Source organism: Lynx canadensis, chromosome A2 (assembly GCF_007474595.2).
Source record: "Lynx canadensis isolate LIC74 chromosome A2, mLynCan4.pri.v2, whole genome shotgun sequence".
In the NCBI taxonomy this organism is placed as follows: domain Eukaryota; kingdom Metazoa; phylum Chordata; class Mammalia; order Carnivora; family Felidae; genus Lynx; species Lynx canadensis.
This window is the reverse complement of record NC_044304.2, coordinates 103717438-103745188: the sequence shown is the minus strand read 5'-3', so window position 1 is coordinate 103745188 and position 27751 is coordinate 103717438. Positions and strand designations below refer to the sequence as shown.

Below are 27751 nucleotides of genomic sequence, written 5' to 3'. Positions count from 1 at the left end.
AATAGGAAAAGATACCTGCAAATGACATATCAGACAAAGGGCTAGTATACAAAATCTATAAAGAACTCACCAAACTCCACACCTGAAAAACAAATAATCCTGTGAAGAAATGGGCAGAAGACATGAATAGACACTTTTCAAAAGAAGACATCCAGATGGCCAACAGGCACATGAAAAGATGCTCAGGCTAACCAAGAAGTTAAAGAGGAAATTAAAAAGTATATGGAAGTCAATGAAAATAACACCACAACCCAAAACCTCTGGGATGCAGCAAAGGCGGTCATAAGAGGAAAGTATATAGCAATCTAGGCCTTCCTAAAGAAGGAAGAAAGATCTCAGATATACAACCTAACCTTACGCCTTAAGGAGCTGGAAAAAGAACAGCAAGTAAGACCCAAAACCAGCAGAAGACAGGTAATAACAAAGATTAGAGCAGAAATTAATGCTATTGAAAGCAAAAAAAAAAACCAGTAGAACAGATCAGCGACACGAGAAGCTGGTTAGTGAAAGAATTAACAAAATTGATGAACAACTAGCCAGTTTGATCAAAAAGAAAAAGGAAAGGACCCAAATAAAAATCAAGAATGAAAGAGAAGAGATCAAAACCAACATAGCAAAAATAAAAACAATAAAAATTAAAAAACGAGCAATTATATGCCAATAAAATGGGCAATCTGGAAGAAATGGACAAATTCTTAGAAACATATACACTACCAAAACTGAAACAGGAAGAAACAGGAAATTTGAACAGACCCATAACCAGTAAGGAAAAGTTAACACCTATTCTCTTGAAGGTGTTCCAAAAAATAGAAATGGAAAGAAAACTTCCAAACTCTTTCTATGAAGCCAGCATTACCTTGATTCCAAAACCAGAGACCCCACTAAAAAGGAGAACTATAGACCAATTTCCCTGATGAACATGGATGCAAATATCCCCAACAAGATATTAGCCAACCAGATCCAACAATACATTAAAAAAATTATTCACCACGACCAAGTGGGATTTATACCTGGGATGCAGAGCTGGCTCAATATCCATAAAACAATTAACGAGATTCATCACACCAATAAAAGAACGAACCATATGATCCTCTCAATAGATGCAGAGAAAGCATTTGACAAAAATACAGCATCCTTTCTTGATAAAAACCCTCAAGAAAGTAGGGATAGAAGGAGCATACCTCAAGATCATAAAAGCCATATATGAACAACCCGATGCTAATATCCTCCTCAATGGGGAAAACTGAGAGCTTTCCCCCTAAGGTCAGGAACAGGACAGGGATGTCCACTCTTGCCACTGTTATTCAAAATAGTATTGGAAGTCTTAGCCTCTGCAATCAGACAACACAAAGAAAGAAAGGCATCCAAATCGGCCAGGAGGAGGTCAAACTTTCAGTCTTCACAGATGACCTGATACTCTATATGGAAAACCCAAAAGATTCCACCAAAAAACTGCTAGAACTGACTCATGAATTCAGCAAAGTTGCAGGATATAAAATCAACACACAGAAATCGCTTGCATTCCTATACACCAACAATGAAGCAACAGAAAGAGAAATCAAGGAATCGATCCCATTTACAGTTGCACAAAAAACCATAAAATACCTAGGAATAAATATAACCAAACACGTGAAAAATCTATACACTGAAAACTATAAAAAGCTTATGAAAGAAATTGAAGGAGACAAAAAAAAAAAATGGAAAAAGATTCCATGCTCCTGGATAGGAAGAACAAATATTGTTAAAATGTCGATACTATCCAAAGCAATCTACATATTCAATGCAATCCCTATCAAAATAACACCAGCATTCTTCACAGAGCTTGAACAAATAATCCTAAAATTTGTATGGAAACAGAAAGACCCCAAAGAGCCAAAGCAATCTTGAAAAAGAAAACCAAAGCTGGAGGCATCACAAACCCAGACTTCAAGCTATACTACAAAGCTGCAATCATCAAGACAGTCTGGTACTGACACAAGAACAGACACTCAGATCAATGGAACAGAATAGAGAACCCTGAAATAGACCCACAAACGTGTGGCCAACTAATCTTTGACAAAGCAGGAAAGAATATCCAATGGAATAAAGACAGTCTCTTCAGCAAGTGGTGCTGGGAAAACTGGACAGTGACATGCAGAAGAATGAACCTGGACCACTTTCTTACACTATACACAAAAACAAACTCAAAATGGATGAAAGACCTCAATGTAAGAGAGGAAGCCATCAAAATCCTTGAGGAGAAAGCAGGCAAAAACCTCTTTGATCTTGGCCACAGCAACTTCTTACTCAACACGTCTCTGGAGGCAGGGGAAACCAAAGCAAAAATGAACTATTGGGACCTCATCAAAATAAAAAGCTTCTGCACAGCTAAGGAAACAATCAGCAAAACCAAAAGGCAACTGACAGAATGGGCAAAGATATTTGCAAATGACCTATCAGATAAAGGGTTAGTATCCAAAATCTACAAAGAACTTATCAAACTCAACACTCAAAAAACAAACAATCTAGTGAAGAAATGGGCAAAAGACATGAATAGACACTTCTCCAAAGACATCCAGAAGGCCAGCCGACACATGAAAAAATGCTCCACATCACTCATCATCAGGGAAATACAAATCAAAACCACAATGAGATACCACCTTACATCTGTCAGAATGGCTAACATTAACAATTCAGGCAACAACAGATGCCTGAAGGTGAGGACGTGGAGAAAGACGATCTCTTTTGCATTGTTGGTGGGAATGCAAGCTGGTGCAGCCACTCTGGAAAACAGGATGGAGGTTCCTCAAAAAACTAAAAATAAAACTACCCTTCGGCCCAGCAATTGAACTACTAGGCATTTATCCAAAGGATACAGGTGTGCTGTTTCGAAGGGACACAAGCACCCCCATGTTTATAGCAACACTATTAAGAACAGCCAAAGTATGGAAAGAGCCCAAATGTCCATCGATGGATGGATGGATAAAGAAGATGTGGTATATATATACAATGGAGTATTACTAGGCAATCAAAAAAAATGAAATCTTGACATTTTCAACTACATGGGTGGAATTGGAGGGTATTATGCTAAGTGAAATTAGTCAGAGAAAGACAAATATCATATGACTTCACTCATATGAGGACTTTAAGAGACAAAACAGATGAACACAAGGGAAGGGAAACAAAAATAATATAAAAACAGGGAGGGGAAAAAAACAGAAGAGACTCATAAATATGAAGAACCAACTGAGGGTTATGGGAGGGCTTGTGGGAGGGGGGATGGGCTAAATGGGTAAGGGGCACTAAGGAATCTACTCCTGAAATCATTGTTGCATTATACGCTAATTAATTTGGATGTAAATTTTAAAAAATAAAAAATAAAATAAAAAAAAATGTTCAGTGTCACTCCTCATCAGGGAAATACAAATCAAAACCACACTGAGATACCACCTCATGCCAGTCAGAGTGGCTAAAATGAACAAATTAGGAGACTATAGATGTTGTAGAGGATGTGGAGAAATGGGAACCCTCTTGCACTGTTGGTGGGAATGTAAACTGGTACAGCCACTCCGGAAAATGGTGTGGAAGTTCCTCAAAAAATTAAAAATAGATCTACCTTATGACCCAATCATAGCACTGCTAGGAATTTACCCAAGGGATACAGGGTGCTGATGCATAGGGGGGACATGTACCCCAATGTTTATAGCAGCACTTTCAACAATAGCCAGTTATGGAAAGAGCCTAAATATCCATCACCTGAGGAAAGGATAAAGAAGATGTGGTTTATACATACAATGGAATACTACTTGGCAATAAGAAAGAGTGAAATCTGGCCATTTGCAGCAACGTGGATGGAACTGGAGGGTATTATGCTAAGTGAAATAAGTCATACAGAGAAAGACAGATACCGTATGTTTTCACTCATATGTGGATCCTGACAAACTCAACAAAAGACCAGGGGGGAGGGTAAGGGGGGAGAAATAAGTTACATAGAGGGAAGAAGGCAAACCATAAGAGACTCTTAAAAACTGAGAATAAATTGAGGGTTGATGGGCGGTGGGGGGAGAGGGGAAAGTGGGTGATGGGCATTGAGGCAGGCACCTGTTGGGATGAGCACTGGGTGTTGTATGGAAACCAATTTGACAATAAATTATATTGAAAAAAAAAGATCCTCTTTCTCTCTGCTCCCATCCCCCAACTGTGGCATATGCACATGCACATGTTCTCTCTCAAAAAATAAAAATAAAAAAGGACAGAACATCAATAAATAAAGAGGCACATGGAAAGATAACACATGGATGAGAAAACCCAGATGGCTAGTGGCTAATCAGTGTGATAAATTCTCAGTCTCATAGGCAGTCACAACATACAACCAAATGCCGATTTCTATCAACTGGATTGTTAAAAATCTATGTGATCATATTCTCATATATTTGTGTCTACTGGGTAATGAAGTAATTGTATCTATAAAATGTAAAGTACACACACACATCATATACATATATACATATACATACATACATATATACATACACACATACTTAATAAACATATTCTTTGGTCTAGCAAACTCACTTTGAACAGAGATCAAATAGAAAAAAAATACCATCAATAGGGAACTATTGTAATAAATCAAGGCATATCCACATTATATTTTTTAATTTTTTTAAAATGTTTTATTATTTATTTTTGACAGAGACAGCATGATGGGGGAAAGGGAGAGAGAAGGAGACACAGATTCTGATTCAGGCTCCAGACTCTGAGCTGTGAGCACAGTGGCAGGGGGGATTGAACCCATGAACAGTGAGATTATGACCTAAGCTGATGTCGGGTGCTGAAAGGACTGAGCCACCTTGGCGCCCCTGAATCCACATTATATTTTGTAGCTATATAAAGTCTGGTTTAGTTCTAGATTTATTGAAAAAAGTTTTTTGGTGTTCTTAAATTAAAAAAAAAAAAAAAAGCAAGTTTCAGAGTAAAGCCTACCATAACTGTAAAAGGAAGAGATAAGCTAGAGGGGGGGGAGGAGGTTAGTCAATGGGTTCTGAACATTTTGTTTGCACACAGATGAAGTATAAATGATCATACACTAAACTTAATATATTACACCTAAAGAGTGGGGTTTAGAGTAAGTAAGAAGTAAATAACATTTCTCTATTTGTTACCTACATGATTACAAACAATATACATTGCTTCGGTACTTAAAAAATCAATTCAATAAGTTGAATGTGTCCTAATCCAGTATCCAATTAATTCTCTTAAAATAAAAAGCTAGCTGAATATGCCAAAGCATTTGTTTTACTAATGGTTTTATTTATTTTTTCCAAGGTATGTGTGCATACGTATATTTGTTCTCTTTATGAACATTTTGTAGTTTAATAATTTTTAGTTGTAATGCTGTACTATAAGTTTTATAATTGTTATTTTAACTACATTTGTAGCAAAGAGTAATAGTTTGAAAACAGTGTTATAGAAAATGTCCTTATATATCTTATTTATGTAATATGACAATCCGAAAAACCAACCACACATTGTGCTGTTCCAGGTCAATTAATTTCCCATAGATCTCTGCTTGAACTACCTACTGCCATAAAAGGACTTTCCATCTTCTGGCTATGGCCACAGTCTCTCTTCTCCTATGGAATGCCTTGTTCCTTTCTTCTTTACTTGCTTAAACCTACCCAGCCTTTTACAGCCCCATTAGTTTTACTGGCTACCACTCATTTTTGACAATTATCTCACTGGGTAATCTTATACTGAGATTTCCCATTATGTAAAATTTGGGGGAAAACATTATTTTTATATGACAAACTTCTGTGGCTTTCTGGTCATGATGGTATGGGTGGGGTGAGAAAGAGAGAGAGAGATGGGGGGAGGGTAAGGGATTGGTGGGAGGAGGAGGAACTGAGGAGGATGTTGGGGGGGATGAAGAACGGGCGGGGGGGGGGATGAGGGACAGGGAGGGGAGGGAGGGAGGTAGAAAGAAAAAGAAAAGTACTTGTTCAGTAGGGCATACTTGAAATTTATCACTAACAAAACCCTTAAGTCATTTTTAGTTAAAAGCATGGGGATATATATCCATCCTGATGTGTTCTTTTAATCTTACACTTATTAGCAAAAAAATAAGGTAAAATGAAGATAAATAATTGATGAACTCCATGTAAACTCTACCATTTTGAGACATTTGGAAGAAAAAGCAGCAGAGTTAACATTTGTTAGAAAACTTATCTTCATTTACAGAGCTCAAAGAGAGCAATGAGTCTCCTACTGAGCTACTCATTCATGTAAAAGTCAACAACTGGAAACACACTGAGAAATTTCACATTAAATTCCCATTCCTTTAATAGATACTGCACTTTTTATGAATACTCCTATAATCCCAGGAGTAGGGGCAACCAAAGTAATGTTTGGTCAAACACTATTTGATGCATTTTTTAAAACAGGAGATACTAAGAAATGGTAATGTGCAAAACAGATTCTCAAGTTTTTGTTTGTTTTTAAATAATTTTGTGATTAGGCCCATACCCAGACAGCCACATCAACAGTAAAACCAAAAATCCATGCTGCAAAAGTCTTACAAACTATATTTTGGTAAGTCACTTTCTCTTTCTTGGCATGTTTTCATAGATGCAAATAAGCTTTGTACTAATTTTATGTGGACCAACTTTATAACTTAATTCCCAATAGAAATGTATCTTCTCAAAGTTAACAGGTATTGATCTTTTAAACCACTTAGTCTATCCACACTTTGTTCCCCTGTATGATCAGCTCTACTAATATACATCCAAAGTGTAATACAAAGGACACTTTCTGGGTTACATGTAGTAAGTGAGATGTATGCATTTATTAAGCAAAGCTTTCCTGATTTACTGACAGGTCATATATGTTTAAGGGTTACTAGGAAGAAAAAAGAAGAGGAAGAGCACAATGAGAAAAGAAATTAACTTTAAAGAATAAATAAGCCATCCTTTTGCAGATATAATAGAACTAAATGATTTGTATATCACAGTTTACATACAATGTAAAGAGGGAAAAGCCATGCTCCTAAAATCTTTTTTTAATTTATTTTGAAAACAGACTTCTATAATAGAATTCAGTGCTTGGTCACCCTTCCCCTACATTTCTGTCCTAACTGGTTTCTTTTAATGAAAAAAAGGAGTCAGCAAAACAAAATGCCACCATTAAATCATTTTGCAACATTTTGTGTCAAAAATGTAATGGGAAATGCACACATCAAGAGAAAGGTTACTGTTCTTCCAGAACATCTTTTCACTTGGTTCATGGCTCATCCTTCTACATAACTGTGCAGGCACTACTGATGGTTTTCTCTCTCAGTTTAATGTGGCATTTGAAGGATTATGGCATTTTCAGGAAACCACACTGCAGTGATTTTAGTGGTTATCTGGCTGAAAGTGATACAGTGATTTAGAATAACTGTGCTGTTTATGTACAATGGTAAAAGTCAGCTACCAAGTCATCTCACAATGTCAACTTAATTCTTGATTGTATTTTTTCTTAATAATACCTGAGGTCAGTCTAAAAAGTGAGACCAGAATTAGAGGAAGCTTCTTTTAAAGGGGAGCTTGCTGTATATCGATATATTTAGGTTTAAATCCTATTAAGTACATTGCAGTAGGAAGAGCTCATTCAGAAATTGATAATCCTAATTCATTCCAGTTGAGAAAAAGTATAATTTGCTCCTTGAAACTGTTCACAAAAAGGATTAAAATGAATTAAGAATTAAAAGAAAAATTTTAATTAAAATGAAATTATATAACATACCTGTAAAACAATTAGGAGATACAAAGTTAGAGTAAATATGAAACCTGCTATATTTACCTAGACAACATGTCATTTAAAAAAATGTTTATTTGTTTACAGTTTATTTTTAAATGTTTATAACATTTATTGTTAAATGTTTATTTTAAATGTTAAATGTTTATAACTTTTATTGTTTTTTTTTTAACGTTTATTTATTTTTGAGACAGAGAGAGACAGAGCATGAACAGGGGAGGGGCAGAGAGAGAGGGAGACACAGAATCTGAAACAGGCTTCAGGCTCTGAGCTGTCAGCACAGAGCCCGACGTGGGGCTCGAACTCACGGACTGTGAGATCATGACCTGAGCCGAAGTCGGAAGCTTAACCGACCAAGCCACCCAGGCGCCCCTAACTTTTATTGTTAAATGTTTATTTTGAGAGAGGAAGAGCAGGGGAGGAGCAGAGAGAAAGGGAGAGAGACAAGGGGGGGGGGGAGGGGGGGAGGGAGAGAGAGCGAGGGAGAGAGAGGGAGAGAGAGAATATCCCAAGCAGGCTCCCTGCTGCCAGCACAGAGCCCAAAGTGGGACTCAAACTCATGAATCATGAGATCATGAACTGAGCTGAAACCAAGAGTCGGACACTTAACCAACTGAGCCAGGTGCCCCAATAACATGTCATTTTTATCCATAATGTAATTTAGCCTACTTAAAAGTTCAACCTAGAATATTTTACCTTAGAAAATTAGTAAGAAAAAAGCTTCCAGATTAATAGAAAACATTTCTACTATAAGCCATTTCTCACAAACCTGAAAACTGAAAAGTATCTGCTTTATAATAACTCACATATTTTGGTAGGCTACTATCTATAAAATGTATAACTCAATTTAAAATCAGAAAAATATTATAGGCTAATAATACAATTAAAAATACCACTGTTGGTGAAAGTTTTATGCTGTAAATTATTCAGAATTCCATACACCCAAATAACTTTAATTTCTGAATTTTGTCTTCATTGCTATACTATTATAAAATCACAGAATGAAAATTAAAGGGGATTTTCAAATTGATCTAGTACACCACTCATTTTATGAATGAGACAACTAGTTCCCAAAGAAGTTATCTTCATTCCTGATGGTGACACAGCCTCTTGCTGGCAAAGCCTTACCTCAGATTCTAACCTCTCAATTTTAGCTCTATGCCCTCCCTACCGTTTTTCTTGGCTGATTAAGTTTTCAAGTGAGGCTCACTTTTTGAGTCTATTAAATATTAAATGTACTACCGCTCTCAAAAAGAGAGATTTTCTTCTGTTAATAAGCAGAAAAATTATCATCCTTATTTTCCTTATCTGTCTCTCCATATCTGTCAACACTATTAACTGGAATATTAAAGTTATACTAATGACGCACATTACAGAGAACGTGTGAATAAGAAGAATGAGGGAAAAGGAAGCTTAATAGTTTCTCTTCTCTATCCTTAATAAAACAGAAATGTATAATCATTTCTGTTCAAATAGCATACAGCTAACTAAAATACACGTGCACATGCATGTATACACACATTTTAAAATATGAGCAAGATTTCCCTACAGTTATGTAATTCTTAAGTTGTATATTTCTTAGATTTAAGTCTAAGTTTCATGTATCCTGAAGACTCAAATTCTCAACTAAAAAAAAAAATTAACATTTATTTCATGAATATTCTAAAATGATAATGTCTTATTTGTTAAGCTAACTAAATTTCAAAGGACCACAATCTTTGTCTGTTATCTTGTATTATTCCACTATTTACATGATCCCTCCTCTCCAAATAACCCTCAGATAACAATCAAGAGGCTTATAATATGTAACATGTATCTGTTCTACAAATACAATTGACAAGATGCAAAGATACTATGCTTGTAATTTTTTCCTTTTTTCTTTTTTTGCACAACTGGTGGTTAATACAAATACACCTCTCTTAAAATTTCACGTCATTGTGCTGGTATATTCAGAAATTTCCTTAATCTACAATTACAGCATAGCATTGATGTGTGTTGTTCTTTAAGACAAGACAAAGGGACTTCAAAAGCATTTAGTAAATAGATGACCACAATTAAAATTACCAATAATCAAAAAGTAAACACAAAGATGGCATCACAGATTTTAACAAACAGCAACCTTCAATTAATATATATGGCATTAAAGTTGTATGTATTTTAATATATTTTATATATACATACACAACATAAATATTATGTGAACATATTATAGTCATATACCTTTTAGATATTAACATTTCTTAAAATATCTGAAAAGAATGTAATCTTGCCCCCTAAAAAGGCAAAGGTATATTTCTTTAAAAACAAACATCACAGAGACAAACATCGTCAAAGGTTAGATCCATTATTAGTGCTATGATCCTCATTCAGTATAAAACATAAATAAAGAACAATTCAATAACATCTAAAATTAAAAAGGAAAAAGTAGTACATTTTAAGAAATCTTCATATCACAGAAACTCAAATAGCATGGTTAGAAGAATGAAGATTATAGCACTGAAGTCTCAAAGAATATCATGTAAACTATAAAATAAACACAATATCAAATCATCCTAAAGGGCTGTCATCATTTAGCCTACAACAAATACATTTATCAAAGTCAAGTTTCATCTAACCAGGGAGCTGAAATGCAAATTATGCTAAGAATATATAGGGTTAACAGTACAGACGCTAGAGCCTGACAGCCTGAATCTGAATATCAGCTCCACTACTTTCTAGTCTATGCAACTTCTGGGAATTTACTTAAGTCCTCTATATCATGGTTTCCTCTTCAATTCAATGGAGATAATAATACTCCTTAGCTCATAGGATGAGCATTAAATGATTAAATATGTATGGTACCTGGTACATAAGTGTTTTATTACAGTTGTTGTTGTTGGCATATGCAGAACATTTACAATTCCCTAACCATTTAGCCAACCCCTATATTTGCAATGATCTCATTTAATCCTCCAACAACCTAAGGGGTAAGCACTATTGATTATTGCTATTTTACAGGTAAGGAAACTAAGGCACAAGAAAGATAAGGGCAGCGCTAACTCACAGAAACAGGTTTCAAACTCAACTGAGTAGCTATAAATCCTCAAACTAATCATGTTACATAATACTGTCTCCCAATATAAGAGATAATAAAATTTAATAAAATTTAGGCTTTTTACATAAATCTAGTGGGCTTCTTTTAAAAATATCCAATGTTTAAAAATATCGAGGGGCACCTGGGTGGCTAAGTCAATTAACTGTCTGACTTCAGCTCAGGTCATGATCTCGTGGTTTGGGAGTTCGAGCCCTACATCGGGCTCTTGCACTGACAGTGTGGAGCCTGCTTGGAATTCTCTGCCTCCCTCTCTCTGCCCTTGTCCTGCTATCTATCTCTCTCTCTCAAAATAAATAAACTTAAAAAAAAAATTAAAAGAAAATATTGAGTTGAAGAGGGAATAAAATGGGATGTTTTCACATTTCAAGACCCCTTTTAGTATATCTAATTAGAAGTTCCTCTGCTAAAAAAAAATATCCAATCACACTTGGGACCATCACAATAGGTATTAGGACTACTTGCAATGTGATCTTACAGTAGGAAAGAAGCAACTCAGCCCTGAATACAGCATTGCCAAGTGGGAATTTATGGCCAAGGAAAAGGGTGGGGGTTAGTGGGTGGAAAATTACTAAGGGAAACATCAAAGATAAGGGAAACATCTGGCTAAACCAACCCAAGAAGACTGTTGCTGAAGATAGCCCAGGTGATCAGACATTACCTGGGGGAAAGTGGAAGGTGAGGAACCAGAGCAGATATCTAGGATGATCAGATATCAAGGGCAGGGGATTCTAGCTGAGGTGAGGTGACTTAGCAGGATAAACAATCTAACACCTATAAGAGCTAGAAAAAGAACAAAGGCCAAAGCCAATAGAAGGAAGTAAATAATAAAGATTAGAGAAGAAATAAATGAAATAGAGACCAAAAGAACATAACAGATAAATGAAACCAGAAGCTGTTTCTTTGAAAAGATCAACTTCATCACAGAAACAAGGGGATTATAAGAGAATATTATGAAAAATTATATGCCAACAAATTCAGTAACCTAGAAGAAATGGATAAATTCCTAGAAACATAATCTTCCAAAACTGAATCAGGAAGAAATAAAAAATTTGAACAAATCGATTACTAGCAATGAAATTGAATCACTAATAAAAAAAACAAAAACAAAAACAAAAAAAACTCCCAACAAGCTAAAGTACAGGACCAGATAGCTTCACAGGTGAATTCTTTTTTTTTTTTTTAATTTTTTTTTCAACGTTTATTTATTTTTGGGACAGAGAGAGACAGAGCATGAACGGGGGAGGGGCAGAGAGAGAGGGAGACACAGAATCGGAAACAGGCTCCAGGCTCTGAGCCATCAGCCCAGAGCCTGACGCGGGGCTCGAACTCACGGACCGCGAGATCGTGACCTGGCTGAAGTCGGACGCTTAACCGACTGCGCCACCCAGGCGCCCCAACACAGGTGAATTCTAACAAACATTTAAAGAAGAGGTAATATTTACTCTTCTCAAACTATTCCAAAAATATAGAGGAGGAAGAAAAACTTCCAAATTCATTCTATGAGGCCAGTATTAATACCAAAACCAGAAAAAGACAACAACAACAAAAAACTATAGGCCAGTATCTGTGATGATATAAAAATCATCAACTAAATATTAGCAAACAGAATTCAACAATACATTTAAAAAAATCAATCATCAGGATAAAGTGGGATTAATTTCAGGAATAAAAGGATGGTTCAATATTTTCAAATCAATGTGATACATCACATGAACAAGAAAAAAGAATAAAAAACACGAGAATCGCAAAGATGCAGAAAAGGCATTTGACAAGGTACAACACATATCCATGACAAAAACCCTCAATAAAGCAGGTTTAGAGGAAACATATCTCAGTATAATAAAAGCCATGATATGAAAAACTCAGAGCCAACATCATACTAAGTGGTTAAAACCTGACAGCTTTTCCTCTAAGATCAGGAACAGAACAAGAATGTCTACTCTTGCCACTTCTTCAACATAGTACTGGAAGTTCTACTCACAGTAATCAAACAACAACAACAAAAGAAATAAAAAGCATCCAAATTGGTAAGGAAAAAGTAAAACTTTCACTTTTTGCAGAAAGACTCAACCAAAAAACTACCAGAACTGACAAATGATTTCAGTAAACTCGTAAGATACAAAATTAATACGCAAAAATCAGTTGAATTTCTTTACACTAATAATGAAGTAGCAGAAAGATAAATTAAGAAATAATCCCATTTACAATTGCACCTCGGAATTGTAAATAATAGAAATATCTAGGATATAAAATAATAATAAAATAATAAAGTCCCTAGGAATAAACTTAACCAAGGAGGTATATAAAACATCCATGATCCACAAAACAATCAATGTGACTCATCACATCAATAAAAGAAAGGACAAGAACCACATGATCCTTTCAAATGCAGAGAAAGCATTTGACCAAATACAGCACCCTTTCTTGATAAAAACCCTCAATAAAGTAGGGATAGAAGGATCAGGCCTCGAGATCATAAAAGAAGCCATATACGAAAGACCCAACGCTAACATCATCCTCAATGGGGAAAACTGAGAGCTTTCCCCCTAAGGTCAGGAACAAGACAGGGATGTCCACTCTCACCACTGTTACTCAACACAGTATTGGAAGTCTTAGCCTCAACAATCAGACAACACGAAGAAATAAAAAGCATCCAAATGAGCCAGCAGGAGGTCAAACTTGAACTCTTTGCAGATGACAGGATACTCTATATGGAAAACCCAAAAGATTCCACCAAAAAACTGCTAGAACTGACTCATGAATTCAGCAAAGTTGCAGGATATAAAATCAACGCACAGAAATCGCGTGCATTCCTATACAACAACAATGAAGCGACAAAGAGAAATCAAGAAATCGATCCCATTTACAGTTGCACAAAAACCATAAAATACCTAGGAATAAATATAACCAAACACGTGAAAAATCTATACACTTAAAACTATAGAAAGCTTATGAAAGAAACTGAAGGAGACACAAAAAAATGGAAAAAGATTCCATGCTCCTGGATAGGAAGAACAAATATTGTTAAAATGTCGATACTATCCAAAGCACTCTACCTATTCAATGTAATCCCTATCAAAATAACACCAGCATTCTTCACAGAGCTAGAACAAACAATTCTAAAATGTGTATGAAACCAGAAAAGACCCTGAATAGCCAAAGCGATCTTGAAAAAGAAAACCCAAGCTGGAGGCATCACAATCCCGGACTTCAAGCTATACTACAAAGCTGCACTCATCAAGACAGTCTGGTACTGGCACAAGAACACTCAGATCAATGGAACAGAATAGAGAACCCTGAAATGGACCCACAAACGTATGGCCAACTAATCTTTGACAAAGCAGGAAAGAATATCCAATGGGATAAAGACAGTCTCTTCAGCAAGTGGTGCTGGGAAAACGACATCAACATGCAGAAGAATGAACCTGGACCACTTTCTTACACTATACACAAAAATAAACTCAAAAATGGATGAAAGACCTCAATGTAAGAGAGGAAGCCATCAAAATCCTTGAGGAGAAAGCAGGCAAAAACCTCTTTGATCTTGGCCACAGCAACTTCTTACTCAACACGTCTCTGGAGGCAGGGGAAACCAAAGCAAAAATGAACTATTGGGACCTCATCAAAATAAAAAGCTTCTGCAAAGTGAAGGAAACAATCAGCAAAACTAAAAGGCAACCAACGGAATGGGAGAAGATATTTGCAAATGACCTATCAGATAAAGGGTTTGTATCCAAAATCTATAAAGAACTTATCAAACTCAACACCCAAAAAACAAATAATCCAGTGAAAAATGGGCAAAAGACATGAATACACATTTTTCCAAAGAAGACATCCAGAAGGCCAACAGACACATGAAAAAATGCTCAACATCACTCATCATCAGGGAAATGCAAATCAAAACCACAAAGAGATACCACCTCATACTAGTCAGAATGGCTAAAATAAACAACCCAGGCAACAAGAGATGCTGGTGAGGATGCAGAGAAAAGGGATCTCTTTTGCACTGCTGGTGGGAGTGCAAACTGGTGCAGTCACTTTGGAAGACAGTATGGAGGTTCCTCAAAAAATTAAAAATAGGACTACCCTACGGCCCAGCAATTACACTACTAGGTATTTATCCAAGGATACAGGTATTCTGTTTTGAAGGGGCACATGCACCCCAATGTTTATAGGAGCACTATCAACTAAGCCAATGTATGGAAGGAGCCCAAATGTCCATCAATGGATGAATGGATAAAGAAGTTTTATATATATATATATATATATACATATATATATGTGTGTGTGTGTGTGTGTGTATACGTATATATACATGTATATGTGTGTGTGTGTGTATATATATACATACACACACATACACATATACACACACACAATGGCATATTATTCAACAATCAAAAAGAATGAAATCTTGCCATTTGCAACTACATGGGTGGAACTAGAGGGTACTATGCTAAGCGAAATTAGTCAGAGAAAGACAACTATCATATGACTTCACTCATATGAGGACTTTAAGATCCAGAACAGATGAACACAAGGGAAGGGAAGCAAAAATAATATAAAACCAGGGAGGGGGACAAAACATCAGAGACTCTTAAATATGGAGAACAAACAGAAGGTTACTGGAGGGGTTGTGGGAGGGGGAATGAGCTAAATGGGTAAGGAGCATTAAGGAATCTACCCCTGAAATCAATGATGCAGTATATGCTATAATAACTTGGATGTAAATGAAAAAAAATTTTTAAATAAAAAAAAATTAAAAAAAATGAACGAAAAGTAATTAATGGAAAAAAAATCCATGAAAGAAATTGAAGATGACACAAATGAAAAGATATTCCATGCCCATGAATTGGAAGAACCAACATTATTTAAATGTTCAGAAAGCAATCTACCCAAAACAATCTACAGATTTAATGCAATCACTATCAAAATACCAACATTTGTCACAGGACTAGAACAAACAATCCTAAAATTTGTATGGAACCACAAAAGACCCTGAAGAGCCAAAGCAATCCTGAGACAGAAAAACAAAGCTGGGAGTACCACAATTCCAGATTACAAATTATACCACAAAGCTGTAATCATAACAATATAGTACCGGCACAAAAACAGACACATAGATCGATGGAACAGAATAGAGAACAGATATAAACCCAAGCATAACTGGATAGTTAAACCACAACAAAAAGAGATGAGAATATACAATGGAGAAAAGATAGGCTTTTCAACAAATGGTGCTGGGAAAAACTGGAGAGCTACACATAAAACAAAACTGAAAACTAGACCATTTTCTTACACTATGCACAAAAATAAACTTAATATGGATTAAAGAGCTAAATATGAGACCTGAAACCATAAAACTCCTAGATGAAAACATTGGGAGTAGTTTCTTTTACATCAGCCTTAGCAACATTTTTCTAGGTATGTCTCCTCAGGCAAGAGAAACAAAAGCAAAATTTAACTACTTGGGACTGCACCAAAAAAAAAAAAAAAAAAAAAAAAAAAAAAAGGGCTTTTCTACAGTAAAGGAAACTATCAACAAAAGCATAAGGCAACCTATGGATAGGAGAAGATATTTGCAAATAATACATCTGATAAGGGGTTAATATCTAAACTATATAAAGAACTTATAAAAGTTAACACACCAAAAAAATCCAATCAAAAAATGGGCACAAGACATCAACAGACATTTCTCCAAAGAATACATCCACGTGACTGACAGACACATGAAAAGATGTTCAACATCACTCATCATCAGCAAAATGCTGATGAAAACTACAATGAGGGGCGCCTGGGTGGCTCAGTCAGTTAAGCATCCGACTTTGGCTTGGGTCATGATCTCGCGGTTAGTGAGTTCAAGCCCCATGTCGGGCTCTGTGCTTACAGCTCAGAGTCTGGATCTTGCTTTGAATTCTGTGTGTGTGTCTCTCTCTCTGCCCGTCCCCCATTCATGCTCTGTCTCTCTGTGTCTCTCAAAAATGAATGAATGTTAAAAAAAATAATTAAAAAAAAAACTACAATGAGGTGTCACCTCACACCTGTCAGAAAGGCTAAAATCAAAAACAAAGGAAACAAGTGTTACAAGAATGTAGAAGAAAAGGAATCCTCTTGCCCTGTTGGTGGGAATGCAAACTGGTGCAGCCACTCCGGAAACAATATGGAGGTTCCTCAAAAAATTAAAAACAATATTACCATATTATCCAATAATTCCACCACTGAGTATTTACCCAAAGAAAACAAAAACATGAATTCAAAGATATATCCTCCCCTATATTTACGGCAGCATCATTTGCAATAGACAAGATGTGGAAGCAAGTCAAGTACTGACAAATGAATGGATAAAGAAGAGATGGTGTGTATGTGTGTGTACATACACTGGATTAGTACTCTCTAAAAAAGAATGAGATCTTGACATTTGGAACAAACTGGATGGAGCCAGAGGATACTGTGCTAAGTGAAATAAATTAGTCAGAGAAAGACAAGTAGAGTACGATTTCATTGATACATGGAGTTTAAGAAACAAAACAAATGATCAGACAAAGAAAAGAGGGCAAATAAAAAAGCAGATTCTTAAATATAGAGAACAAATTGGTGGCTGCCAGAGGGGAGGTGGGTGGAGGGATAAATGAAAGAGATAAAGAGGATTAACAGTATACTTACTGTGATGAACACTGAGTAATTTATAGAATTGTTAAATCATTATATTACACAGCTGAAACTAATATAATAACACTATATGCTAATTATACTTCAATAAAAAAATTAAACAAAAAAAACCACAACAGGATTAAAACAGCATTAAAATTAAGAGATCTTGGAGGCCAGAAATTCAGGACAATACCTGAAATTGAGTGAAAAGGTGAGATTAACTGAGAGGTAAAAATTATTTGTATGAGAAAAACATTACAAAAATAAAAACTAACGTTAAAGATTAAAAAATAAAAGTGACTTAGCAGAGTTCTTGCTAAACCTGTGTTTTACAAAGAAGTACACAGATGAGCCTAGGAGGAGGTTCAGGAGACTGACTAAAGCTTGGATCAGAAAAAGAATCTTTGTTGCCTTTAGGAAAAAAATTTAAAAAAAATCTGTAACAAGAAATATGTATAATGGTAATATTAAGATGAAAAGAGCAGGACAGGAAAGTAAATAGGCTATGAGGAACTGGTAGGGAAATGATGGCAGAGGTTGCCTAAGGCTGAAGGTGGAAACTAGGTTTGACAGTAAACAGGCATAGAAGTTTTTGAGGTGATGGAAATATTGTAAAACTGGATTTTAGTGATAGCAAATCACTTAACAAATGTAGTAAAAGGCATTATTATGCTCTACACTTATAATGGCTGATTTTGCAGTTCGAACACTGGATCTCAATATATTTATTTTTTAAAAAGAAAAGAAGTATTTGCTATTTATCAATGAAAGATGAAGTTGTGAATTAAATTACTTTCCCCTCCTATTTAGGTAAATGAGACACCACAACATGAAAACAGCTTTCACTCTAAGAGATTTTTTTTTTTTTTTTTTTTTTTTTTGGAGACTGAAGAAAACATAATTACATTCTATATACAGAGTAGCCTAGAGAGAAATGTTACTGACAGAATGTGTTTCCATGGAGGGCTTGTGAGAGAATGTAAACAAATAAGCAGTATGGACTTGGGGACTTGGAATATCATATAATTTTTGATTATCGGAGCTAGTGTGCTAGACCTCAGATATGATATAGCCGAAATTCTTCTCCTAAAATAAGAAAACAGAGATCCACAGAGATTAACTGACTTGCCTATCAACATCCCTATATATCAATATATATCAGAATAATACAAATTAAAACCACAGTGGGATTCCTTCACATACCCATTAGAAACAGCTGATATCAAATAAAAATTAACATATAATTCATATGAAATTCTACAAGAGGAAAAGAAAAAGTAACATAAGTTTGAAAAAAAGAAAAGTAGGTGCCTTTGGAAAGAATGACTGACTGGAAAACAGCACAATTTTTGGAAGGGATGAAAATGTTCCAGATCGTACTAGAAATGGGGGGTTATAGGAGTACCTGCTTTTGTTAAAAGTCATCAATTTATTCACTTAACATTTATGCATTCCATTGTATGTAACAGACCATACACATACAGACACACACACACACACACACACACACACACACACACACACGAACTTAGTAAATTCACATATCGTAGTTGTTTGGGTTAGCAATTATGTAACGTCTTCCTATATATTCTAAACTCAAGTAAACAGAGAACTAACGGACATGACACTTTTAAATAAATTTTAATATGGACACAATATTTCCATAAAACTGTTTAAGTTTGTTTAATCATTTCATTATTACTTCAGAATTCACAATTTTAGGGACATTAAATTGTTGTTTGTCTATGTAGTTGACATAGTCTAGATTTTAGAACACTAAAACAAAACATGTATGATTAAGTTTCTATTTAGGTAGAGCCACTTTTTTACTTTTAATTTTCTGTTGTCTACATTCAAATGCAAAAAATATCTACTTTTAAAAATATATCATAAAGGATAATATATTTTAAAACTTTAAATAATTGCAATATATATGCTCCCTTTTTTTTCCTACTTATCTTTGATAATAAAGGAGAGAAAAACATCTTTGTTAATCAATAATCAGACTGAATTCTTTATACATTCTAGCATTATTCATGTATTAACTATTTGCATTCTTATAGAGTTTTATGTGTAGTATTAAGCTTATCCAATTAAGTAGCTTTTTAAAAGTTAACACAATTAAACCACCATGTTTTCAAGAATAATAAATTAAGCTTTCATTACTAAAGATGATCTCATAAAGCAATACCTTTGTAAAAGATATCAAAAGTTAAAATCAACTGTGTACTAAACAAAATGGAGATTTATTAGTATTTCTCAAAAGAAAGATGTAATTATGTTAAACACTCCAGAAAGTGACAGAAATAGGTGTTCTAATTTTACTGAATTTTAACCTTGCTTCAGTATTAGATATTATTCACTAATCATATCAGAATTTCCTTCAAAAGCAACTGTTTCTATAATCGTTATTAAAATTATATATAAAAATAAAAGAACAGTTAAATATCTAAGAAAATAAAGGTTCAAAGAGTTCATAATTATGTTCCTTGTTTACATTTAATTCCTAAAGCTTCATCAGTTTGGATTTAGAATGCCAGACTTTTCTTCTCTTTTGATGTGAACCCTGTTAAAGGAGTTAGGCAGCATTATTTCTTCAAGCCAAGAGTACAGGAAGTCCATATGTCTTCTGAGAAACCTTTGTATGCTGCTCTTTGTCTTTTATATTAAATCTAACATAACAATTAATCAGATTTAATATCCTGGCAATGATTCCATAATACAACTTCCTATGAAGTGTGTCAGCCACTAACCATCATGGTTGGTGAGGGTGGGGGTTGGTGTTCAGTAACTTGGAGCGAGAACATAAAGGTTTATGAGGGTAAGTGAAACAGAGACTATGCCTTCAAGATGGTTATACTTTCAAGAGTGAAAAGCCAAGTTAAATATATACCAGAGAGAGTAACAGCCAAACTTGAAGAAAGCGGTATAACACAAAGGCTGTCAGGGTGACACGAGAGGATACATTTTACCACATATAACTGAAAGAAATATTAAAATCCAAGTTTTAGAAATAGTCCTTTAGAATACAGTAATTCAATGGTACTAACCACTGACTCAGGAATACAAGACAAAACAAGTAAAACAAAAACCTAAAACTTATCCTTGTAATTGCTGATAGAGGCAAAGAATAAAAACAGAAGTTTGTACAGAAATGTCTTTGTACAGGAATGTCTGTTTTTAATACATTTGAAATTTTTTAGAAGACACAAATCATTTTAAAACTTGTAGTTGTTTCTAAGTTTTAATTCATAAGTATCCAAATAATATATATTTACACCATCACTTACAATCATGAAACTCCTACATGAGTATGCAAATTTTATCATTAAGAATGATTATGTGATAAATTGCACAAGAAATAATAAACTAACAAGTATGTAATCAAAATAAAATAATACATGCTATTTGTTTTAAGAAATCTATCAGCTGTAATCTCAACTGTTCTTAAAAAATAACACCAGGTTTCATTTTTTTAAGTAATTTAAAACAATCCATTTTCAGCAAACCGATGTCCTATGAATATAGTAACTGAAGTTGTAACTAATCTTAGCTTTACTCTCCAGTCTAATAAAATCTCTACGAGAAAACACCTTCTCAACTATGACACAGGCAATCTAATAAGCCTCCATCTGTGTTAGAACAAAACACGTAATTTAAAAACATCTGAGTAATCAAAGACTAATATTTGAAATACAAATCTGATAAATATAAATTCTTGCTGGTGTTCCAACAGCTTATGATACAATTAAATTTAGTTTTGGGGGGAACACTCAGAATCCAGATGTTTAAAATGGGAACTAAATAAAAGTGCTAATAATATTGTTAAGAGACCAAACAGACATCCTCATCTCATAACTAAAATGGTTAAATATCTATGTAATTTGCCATATACTCAAGAAGAATATAGTAATAAGCGTTTAATAGTGTGGACATAGCTATAAAAGTGAAATAGCTTCATAGATCATTTCCTACACTCAATGTGTCTGAGTAATAGCAACAATACAAGATAAAATTAAAGATGCTATTCAAGGCGACAATGGATTCTAGGGTTCTTAGTTTTAGAAACATTTTTCCTCTCTCCTATCTCCCATTAAGTAATAAAATGTGTCATACTGAGTTTGCACAGTTAAAGTAAAATTTGAGGTCTAAAAGTTTGGTCTTATTCTTAATTTGATAGTTTAATGAAGACTTAGAAGAAAGGCCCACCTATATCTAAAAATCTATCTTTTGCAAGTCAAATATGATCAAGAAGAGGGATCACTTCATTTCTCTTATTACACTGATGCATCAACTAACTAATCTCAAGTCTGTAGTTCCTAATTCCTTCCCTAATACACAGAAACAAATAATCCCCTATTCTTTAATGCCATAAAAGCAATCCTCCTTTATTAAGGCTTTTAAATATTTTCACCAAATACTTCTATTTAATGACGAATTTGTTCTAGGAATAAATTGTAACAGTATACATTTTTTTAATTAATTCAGCAAAGAATAATCAGTCATTAGTTATTATGAAGTAGTCATTCATTTACCAAGCATTTACTGAGTATTAAATGTGCCAGAAATGTGGAAACAAAAACAAATACTAGATCACTGCATGGGCCATAACTACCTAGAACAAAGAACATCCATTACAAAGAGATAAATGCCTAAAAAGACTTCACAATTTCAAAACAGAATTTCATTTTGGTCTTTAGCCCTCAGTAGCATAAAAAAAAATACATTTTAATTGGAAACTTCCCACATAATTTTTAATTAAATGTTAAAAGCAAATGGCAAAAAGGAAGCAGTATTTTTAAAAAATTTGTAAGATACTATAAACCATCCTTCTCTTTAAGACTTTGATCATTTTCAGATTCTTCATGTCTAGTGCAAATAGTTCAGTCTAATTATTTTAGAGAACATGTTTCAACAAATTCAAGTTTTCTGTCCCCCATATTCTAGAAATAATTAGATACAAAAACAGGACGTGCACATTTTCTGAAAAGCAAAAAATAAGTATGTATTATTACCGCAACATATTTACCGACTGGAACCCCTATTTCAGAGCCCACATATATGTATCCTTTGTATTACTAAGTAATACCACTACCCTACTATTTTATACGGAAAAAATATGATCACTCAGTAGTTATTTATATAAGTCCCTAATGGAAAAGAGAATAATTTTGATCATGTACAATAGAGGGAAAAAACTGAGACACAGAAATGGTAAATTACTTGTCAAAGACCTGAGAAAAACTTAGAGGCAAACTGAAAGTAACAGTTGGAAACTAATATTACAGTTAACTGATTAACTGAACTCAATTTCCAATGATATTAAAAAATTCCACATGTAAATTCACATATACACATATACAATAACTGAAAAAGCAAGAAAATAATTAGGAAAGAATTTTTTATATAGCCTGAATTACATAGAGAAGTGTGGTTTCAAAATCAAAGCTGCTAAACAGCAGGTTCTAGTGAGTCATATACATTAGTTCAAAGGAACTTGAGAAAATATATTCAGCAAAAGACTATTAATTAAATTACCACCCAAGAAGTTTAATTTTATAAGAGAACCTAACAGACATAATAAGTTTAATGTATCTCTGACTAAGCACTGAAATATATCTTTGGGAAAAATAAAGTTTCATTTAAAATGTCTTAAAATTAAAGTTAAAAAATAGCACGTGTACACAATATTTAAGATGCAACTTAATCATAAAAGTGTGAACCTTTGTGGGAATGATTTGCAAACAATAATGGTGCCAATTACAAAATAAAAGAGATGTTAAGGGAAATGGCAGATAATAGCTTATACGATTATCTTTTTAAAAAACACATGAAATTCTACATAAAATAAAATTCTTCTTTAACTCAAGAGCAACAGTGCTTAAATTGAATATGTATTTCTTTTTTACAGAGGATTCACATTATAACCATAAAACATTTTATGGCACTGCTTTATATCCAGCTTATTTTGTCCTCAAAAACATTACTATATAATATTTATAAAACATTTAATTCCCTCTTCATTACCTCTTTAAAACCTTTGCAGAAAATCTGTGATGTTATCTTCTTAACAAGGCAAAATCAAGGAAGAAGACTTTGTATATTCATTATTTCTAGAGTAACAAAAATATCTTTACCTTCCAGGAGACTTTCCACCAAATCCCAGACTCTGGCAAGTTATAATAATGCAATTAGGAAAGGAAATTTTACAGGAGAAACTAATTAAATAAGTGATAGGAAAGCCTAATACTATTTTTAAAATTTCAGCTATAAATGAAGGAAGATGGTGCCTACTTTTTTTTATGACAACTATGATATGATGTGTTGGACTTGCTCTTGCTATAAAGTGGTTTTTAAACTAAAAATTGAACATATAGCCTAGGTTCTTTCAAACACATAACCAAGCAAATAAAATAAATAGAAACCTGTAAAAATGTATAGGTCCTACAGCAAAAATGTCATGAATCAACTATCTTGAAAAAAATAAATAAGAGGGTTGATATTGACATAGGTTCAAATAATTAAAAACAGAATAACCAGCTCTCTATGTTTTAAACTATTGTTTCAAATTGATTATATCCCACAATACAACCCTCAACCCCAAGAGGATTTCCTCTAGACTGAATTTTTATTCATTATATAAGACTGTTTTATGGGATTCTTTTTCCTTTTATTTATTTTTACAGTTTTATGCACTCCATCATGTTATGCTTATGCTTGGGATTTCTTTATTCACATAAATCAGAAAATTATATTGTGGTCTGAATTATTCATGTGTATCTTCTGATACAGTAACTACTCCACCCTAAATTTAAATGAGTTTCATCTTCAGGAGAGTGCTCATGACATCTTATATGTACTACTTCAAAAATTACTGACCAAATATGATAGACCTTCTTAACTTTGTTGAAGCACTTTGCATTTCTTCACTGGAATTTTTATTTTCTCCTTATCTTCTTTAATGATAGAATAAAAAAAAAACTCATAAAATTTAAAACTGCATGTTTTTGAAGAATGAAAACAAACAGAAATTTGATTTTTAATGACAAATGACATCATTTTGGAAGCAAATATTTAAAATCATTTAATAGGACTAATATATGTTTCAACACCTTTTTCTTTTTGAAACACTTAATTTCTATGCCCTCAGTTAATTTCATACTGTTTTATCAAAAAACAATTTTTAAAAGAAATCAGAAAGGGTTCCCATAACATACCAAAAGACTCTTTGTTACTGTACTTTGAAAGAATGATACCTCTTTTAAATGAGGTTTCCTTTCGTGCCACCTACTCCTCCATCTCACCTAGGGTTTTAAATAAATTTCTTCATCTCAACAAAAGAAACAAAAGGTTAAAATTAACAGTCTCTGCACCCTCAGGAATAGCCACTGTGCAACATCAGCTGAGATTCCTGATTAGCATTATGTCTGATACAAAAAAAAAGGACCAAATCAAAACAAAGAAACAAAGAAGAAAACAAAACAAAAAACAAAATCTACCTAGGCCATCTTTTCACTTTTCTTTATTTCATAAGAGAGAAGCATTTAACACATTCATTTTGATAAATGGTAAGGAAGTGCTAATGAAGCTCTTGTCAATAAACAAGTGTTGGTCTTAACATTATTACTAATAAATTTCAACTTTTATAATATGTAACAACTTAGTAATTTTGCTATTTTATGAGATAAAGTAATAATCTTAGTATTAAGTGTTTATATCAAATTGTTTTTGTGGCCTCTATATACAGAGCACTGTGTCAAGTGCTCTTGTCAAGAGAAAATTGTTTCTTGTGTTCAAAATCCAGATTTTGAACTCTTAATTACATCTCAATCCAGAAAATAACCATGTGTGGCAGGTTAGTAAGAGAATGAAATGTTTCTGAAATACAGTTTCCACTAAATAAGATTTTAAGAAAGCCCTATACTGTGATTTTTTCCCCCATTATATCTGTGATGAGAAAATGATGAAGATGGAACCTTAATGCCCTGAAGACAAAGTCTCAACATCCCATTTACCTGACAAGATTTTCATTGTCTCCAGTTCCCTTGCAAGTTGCACATTCAGTTCGCAAATCTTCAGCCTTAGGCTTCTTTTGTAACACAGACTGCCTTTGCCTTCTCTCTCTAGGAATTCTTTCCTGCCATACAAGAGAAAACAAAACAAAACAAAACATAAAACAAAATCTGGATATGAGTAAAAAAGAAATAATTTAAGCAAGAAAGTTTTTCAAAGTTTAGACTGTGTAAAAAATGCTTAACTTATTCCAACCTCATGTTTTTCTTCCTCAGGAATGAAGCTTCGCTTTCGTCCTCTGGTTCTCTAAGAAAAAAAAGATGCCACAGAAATATCTAATGTTTAATTAATAATAATAATAAAATACTCTCTGTTAAATGTTACTGCTTAAGTTAAGGACTTGGAAAATTAGTATTTCTAATTAATATTGTATTCCTCTAGCAATATTTTGTTAACAATTTATCTATGAGAGATAAAAACATAACAAATTAAATGTACAATTTCTTACTTTTAAATTACACAAATTTCTGATAGGAAAAATAAGTTCTCCAAAATCAGAATGATTTTTTTCAACACTTTATACATGTCACACAATTATGATTTATCTAGAGCATTTCAATTTTCGTAACTTATATGCTTCTATAGCTGAAATGCTACACTTGGACTCCTCCTACTTCTAGTATTCTCATGTGTGTACATACATGTTTGTATAATATAAAGAATTTCTAACTGTCATAAAAAAAGTGGGAGTAAAAGATCTCAGATGTCCCCAAATCCTAGGTGAAATAAAACATGGTATAAATTACTTACTTTAAACGAATTTAGTTGAAAGTTTACATCAATTATTTCACAACATATTTACTATTACAAAGATGACCTCTACATGTTCAAAAATAATATATGGGGTGCCTGGGTGGCTCAGTCGGTTAAGTGTCTGACTTTGGCTCAGGTCATGATCTCACAGGTCATGAGTTCAAGCCCATTATCGGGCTCTGTGCCACCAGCTCAGCGCCTGGAGCCTGCTTCAGATTCTGTCTGTCTCTCTGCTCCTTCCCTGCTCACACTCTCTCAAAAATAAACATTAAAAAATTTTTTAATAAAAAAAGTAATATAAATACAATGGTATTTGTGGCCAATATGCTAAAAATCTTTATCCACATAGGACAGCCTCCTGTAGATGTGTAATCCCCATGTTCAGACCACAGCTCTTTAGAGAGACTAAAAGAGAATGGAGGCACCATTCCCACAAATTATTTTGCCTGACTGTTGAGATCAAGGAACATTCCCAAATTAGAACAGGTACCAATAATTCTAAACAGAAATGATGTCCAATACACTGATGTCTTCCTAAATTTACTCTCATTTCAATTCTTCATAATACTGAGTCCACTGTCATTTAATAACATTGCCAATTGCATACTGTTTAATCTACCCCTAGATAACCAAGCGTTGAATAAATTAGTCATTCAAAGGAAGTAAATTTATAAACTATATGTACTGCTAATCAGGATGTTCTAATTACATTATGGAATAAGTTAGAAAAAGACTATATCCAGGAAAAGGCTTTAAATGCAGGCCCTACACATTAAGGAGGGCACTTGCTGCCATGAACACTGGGTGTTATATGTAAGTGATGAATCATTAAATTCTATTCTGAATTCTATTCTGAAACTAGTATTAGGCTATATGTTAACCAACTTGGATTTAAATAAAATTAAAAAAAAAAAAGAAAAAGGAAAACACACACAAAAATAAAGATATTTTCTCCACACATACACACAAAAAAAGAAAAAAATCTTTGAAGTTACTGACTGAATTTACTGCCAGAGTCAATGAATTATTCACCTTTGTAACTCTGGTACACAGGAAGCAAAGTATCTGGTACTAAGTAAGCACTAAATAAACAGTGGTTGAATAATGCATGGATAAAAAAATTTAAGATAGATAAAATAATTAAGAGTAGGACCTACATATATTCATTCTTACTTCCAAAAAACAGTACTGAGCCTTGCTCCTCAAAATATCAGTCATGGCCCATAAATGCTGGCATTCCCTGGGAGCTTGCCAGAAATGTAGAAGCTCATGTTCACTTTGACATACTGAATTAGAGTCTGCCCTTTAACAAGATCCGCAAGCAAATTATACACACATTAAAGTTTGAGAACATCAGTATGAAGAGTCCTTAATACTGACACTTATCCAGGTTTCACCTATAACCTT

At 33.8% G+C, this 27751-nt stretch overlaps 1 protein-coding gene across 6 annotated transcripts in view; it reads right to left on the bottom strand.

Moving 5' to 3' along the window:
* PHF14 (PHD finger protein 14) overlaps positions 1-27751 on the bottom strand; it is a 217538-nt gene that overhangs the window by 87976 nt on the left and 101811 nt on the right. For 4 of the 6 annotated variants that reach the window (XM_030308019.1, XM_030308020.1, XM_030308026.1 and 1 more), the window contains exons 15-16: positions 25787-25837; positions 25534-25655 (exon numbers count right to left, since the gene is read on the bottom strand). In XM_030308019.1, coding sequence (XP_030163879.1) covers positions 25534-25655; positions 25787-25837 — 173 coding nt within the window. Of the gene's footprint in view, positions 1-22329; positions 22502-23584; positions 23688-25533; positions 25656-25786; positions 25838-27751 lie in introns of those variants that run through there. The other 2 variants (XM_030308028.2, XM_032592419.1) reach the window with 2 other exon arrangements.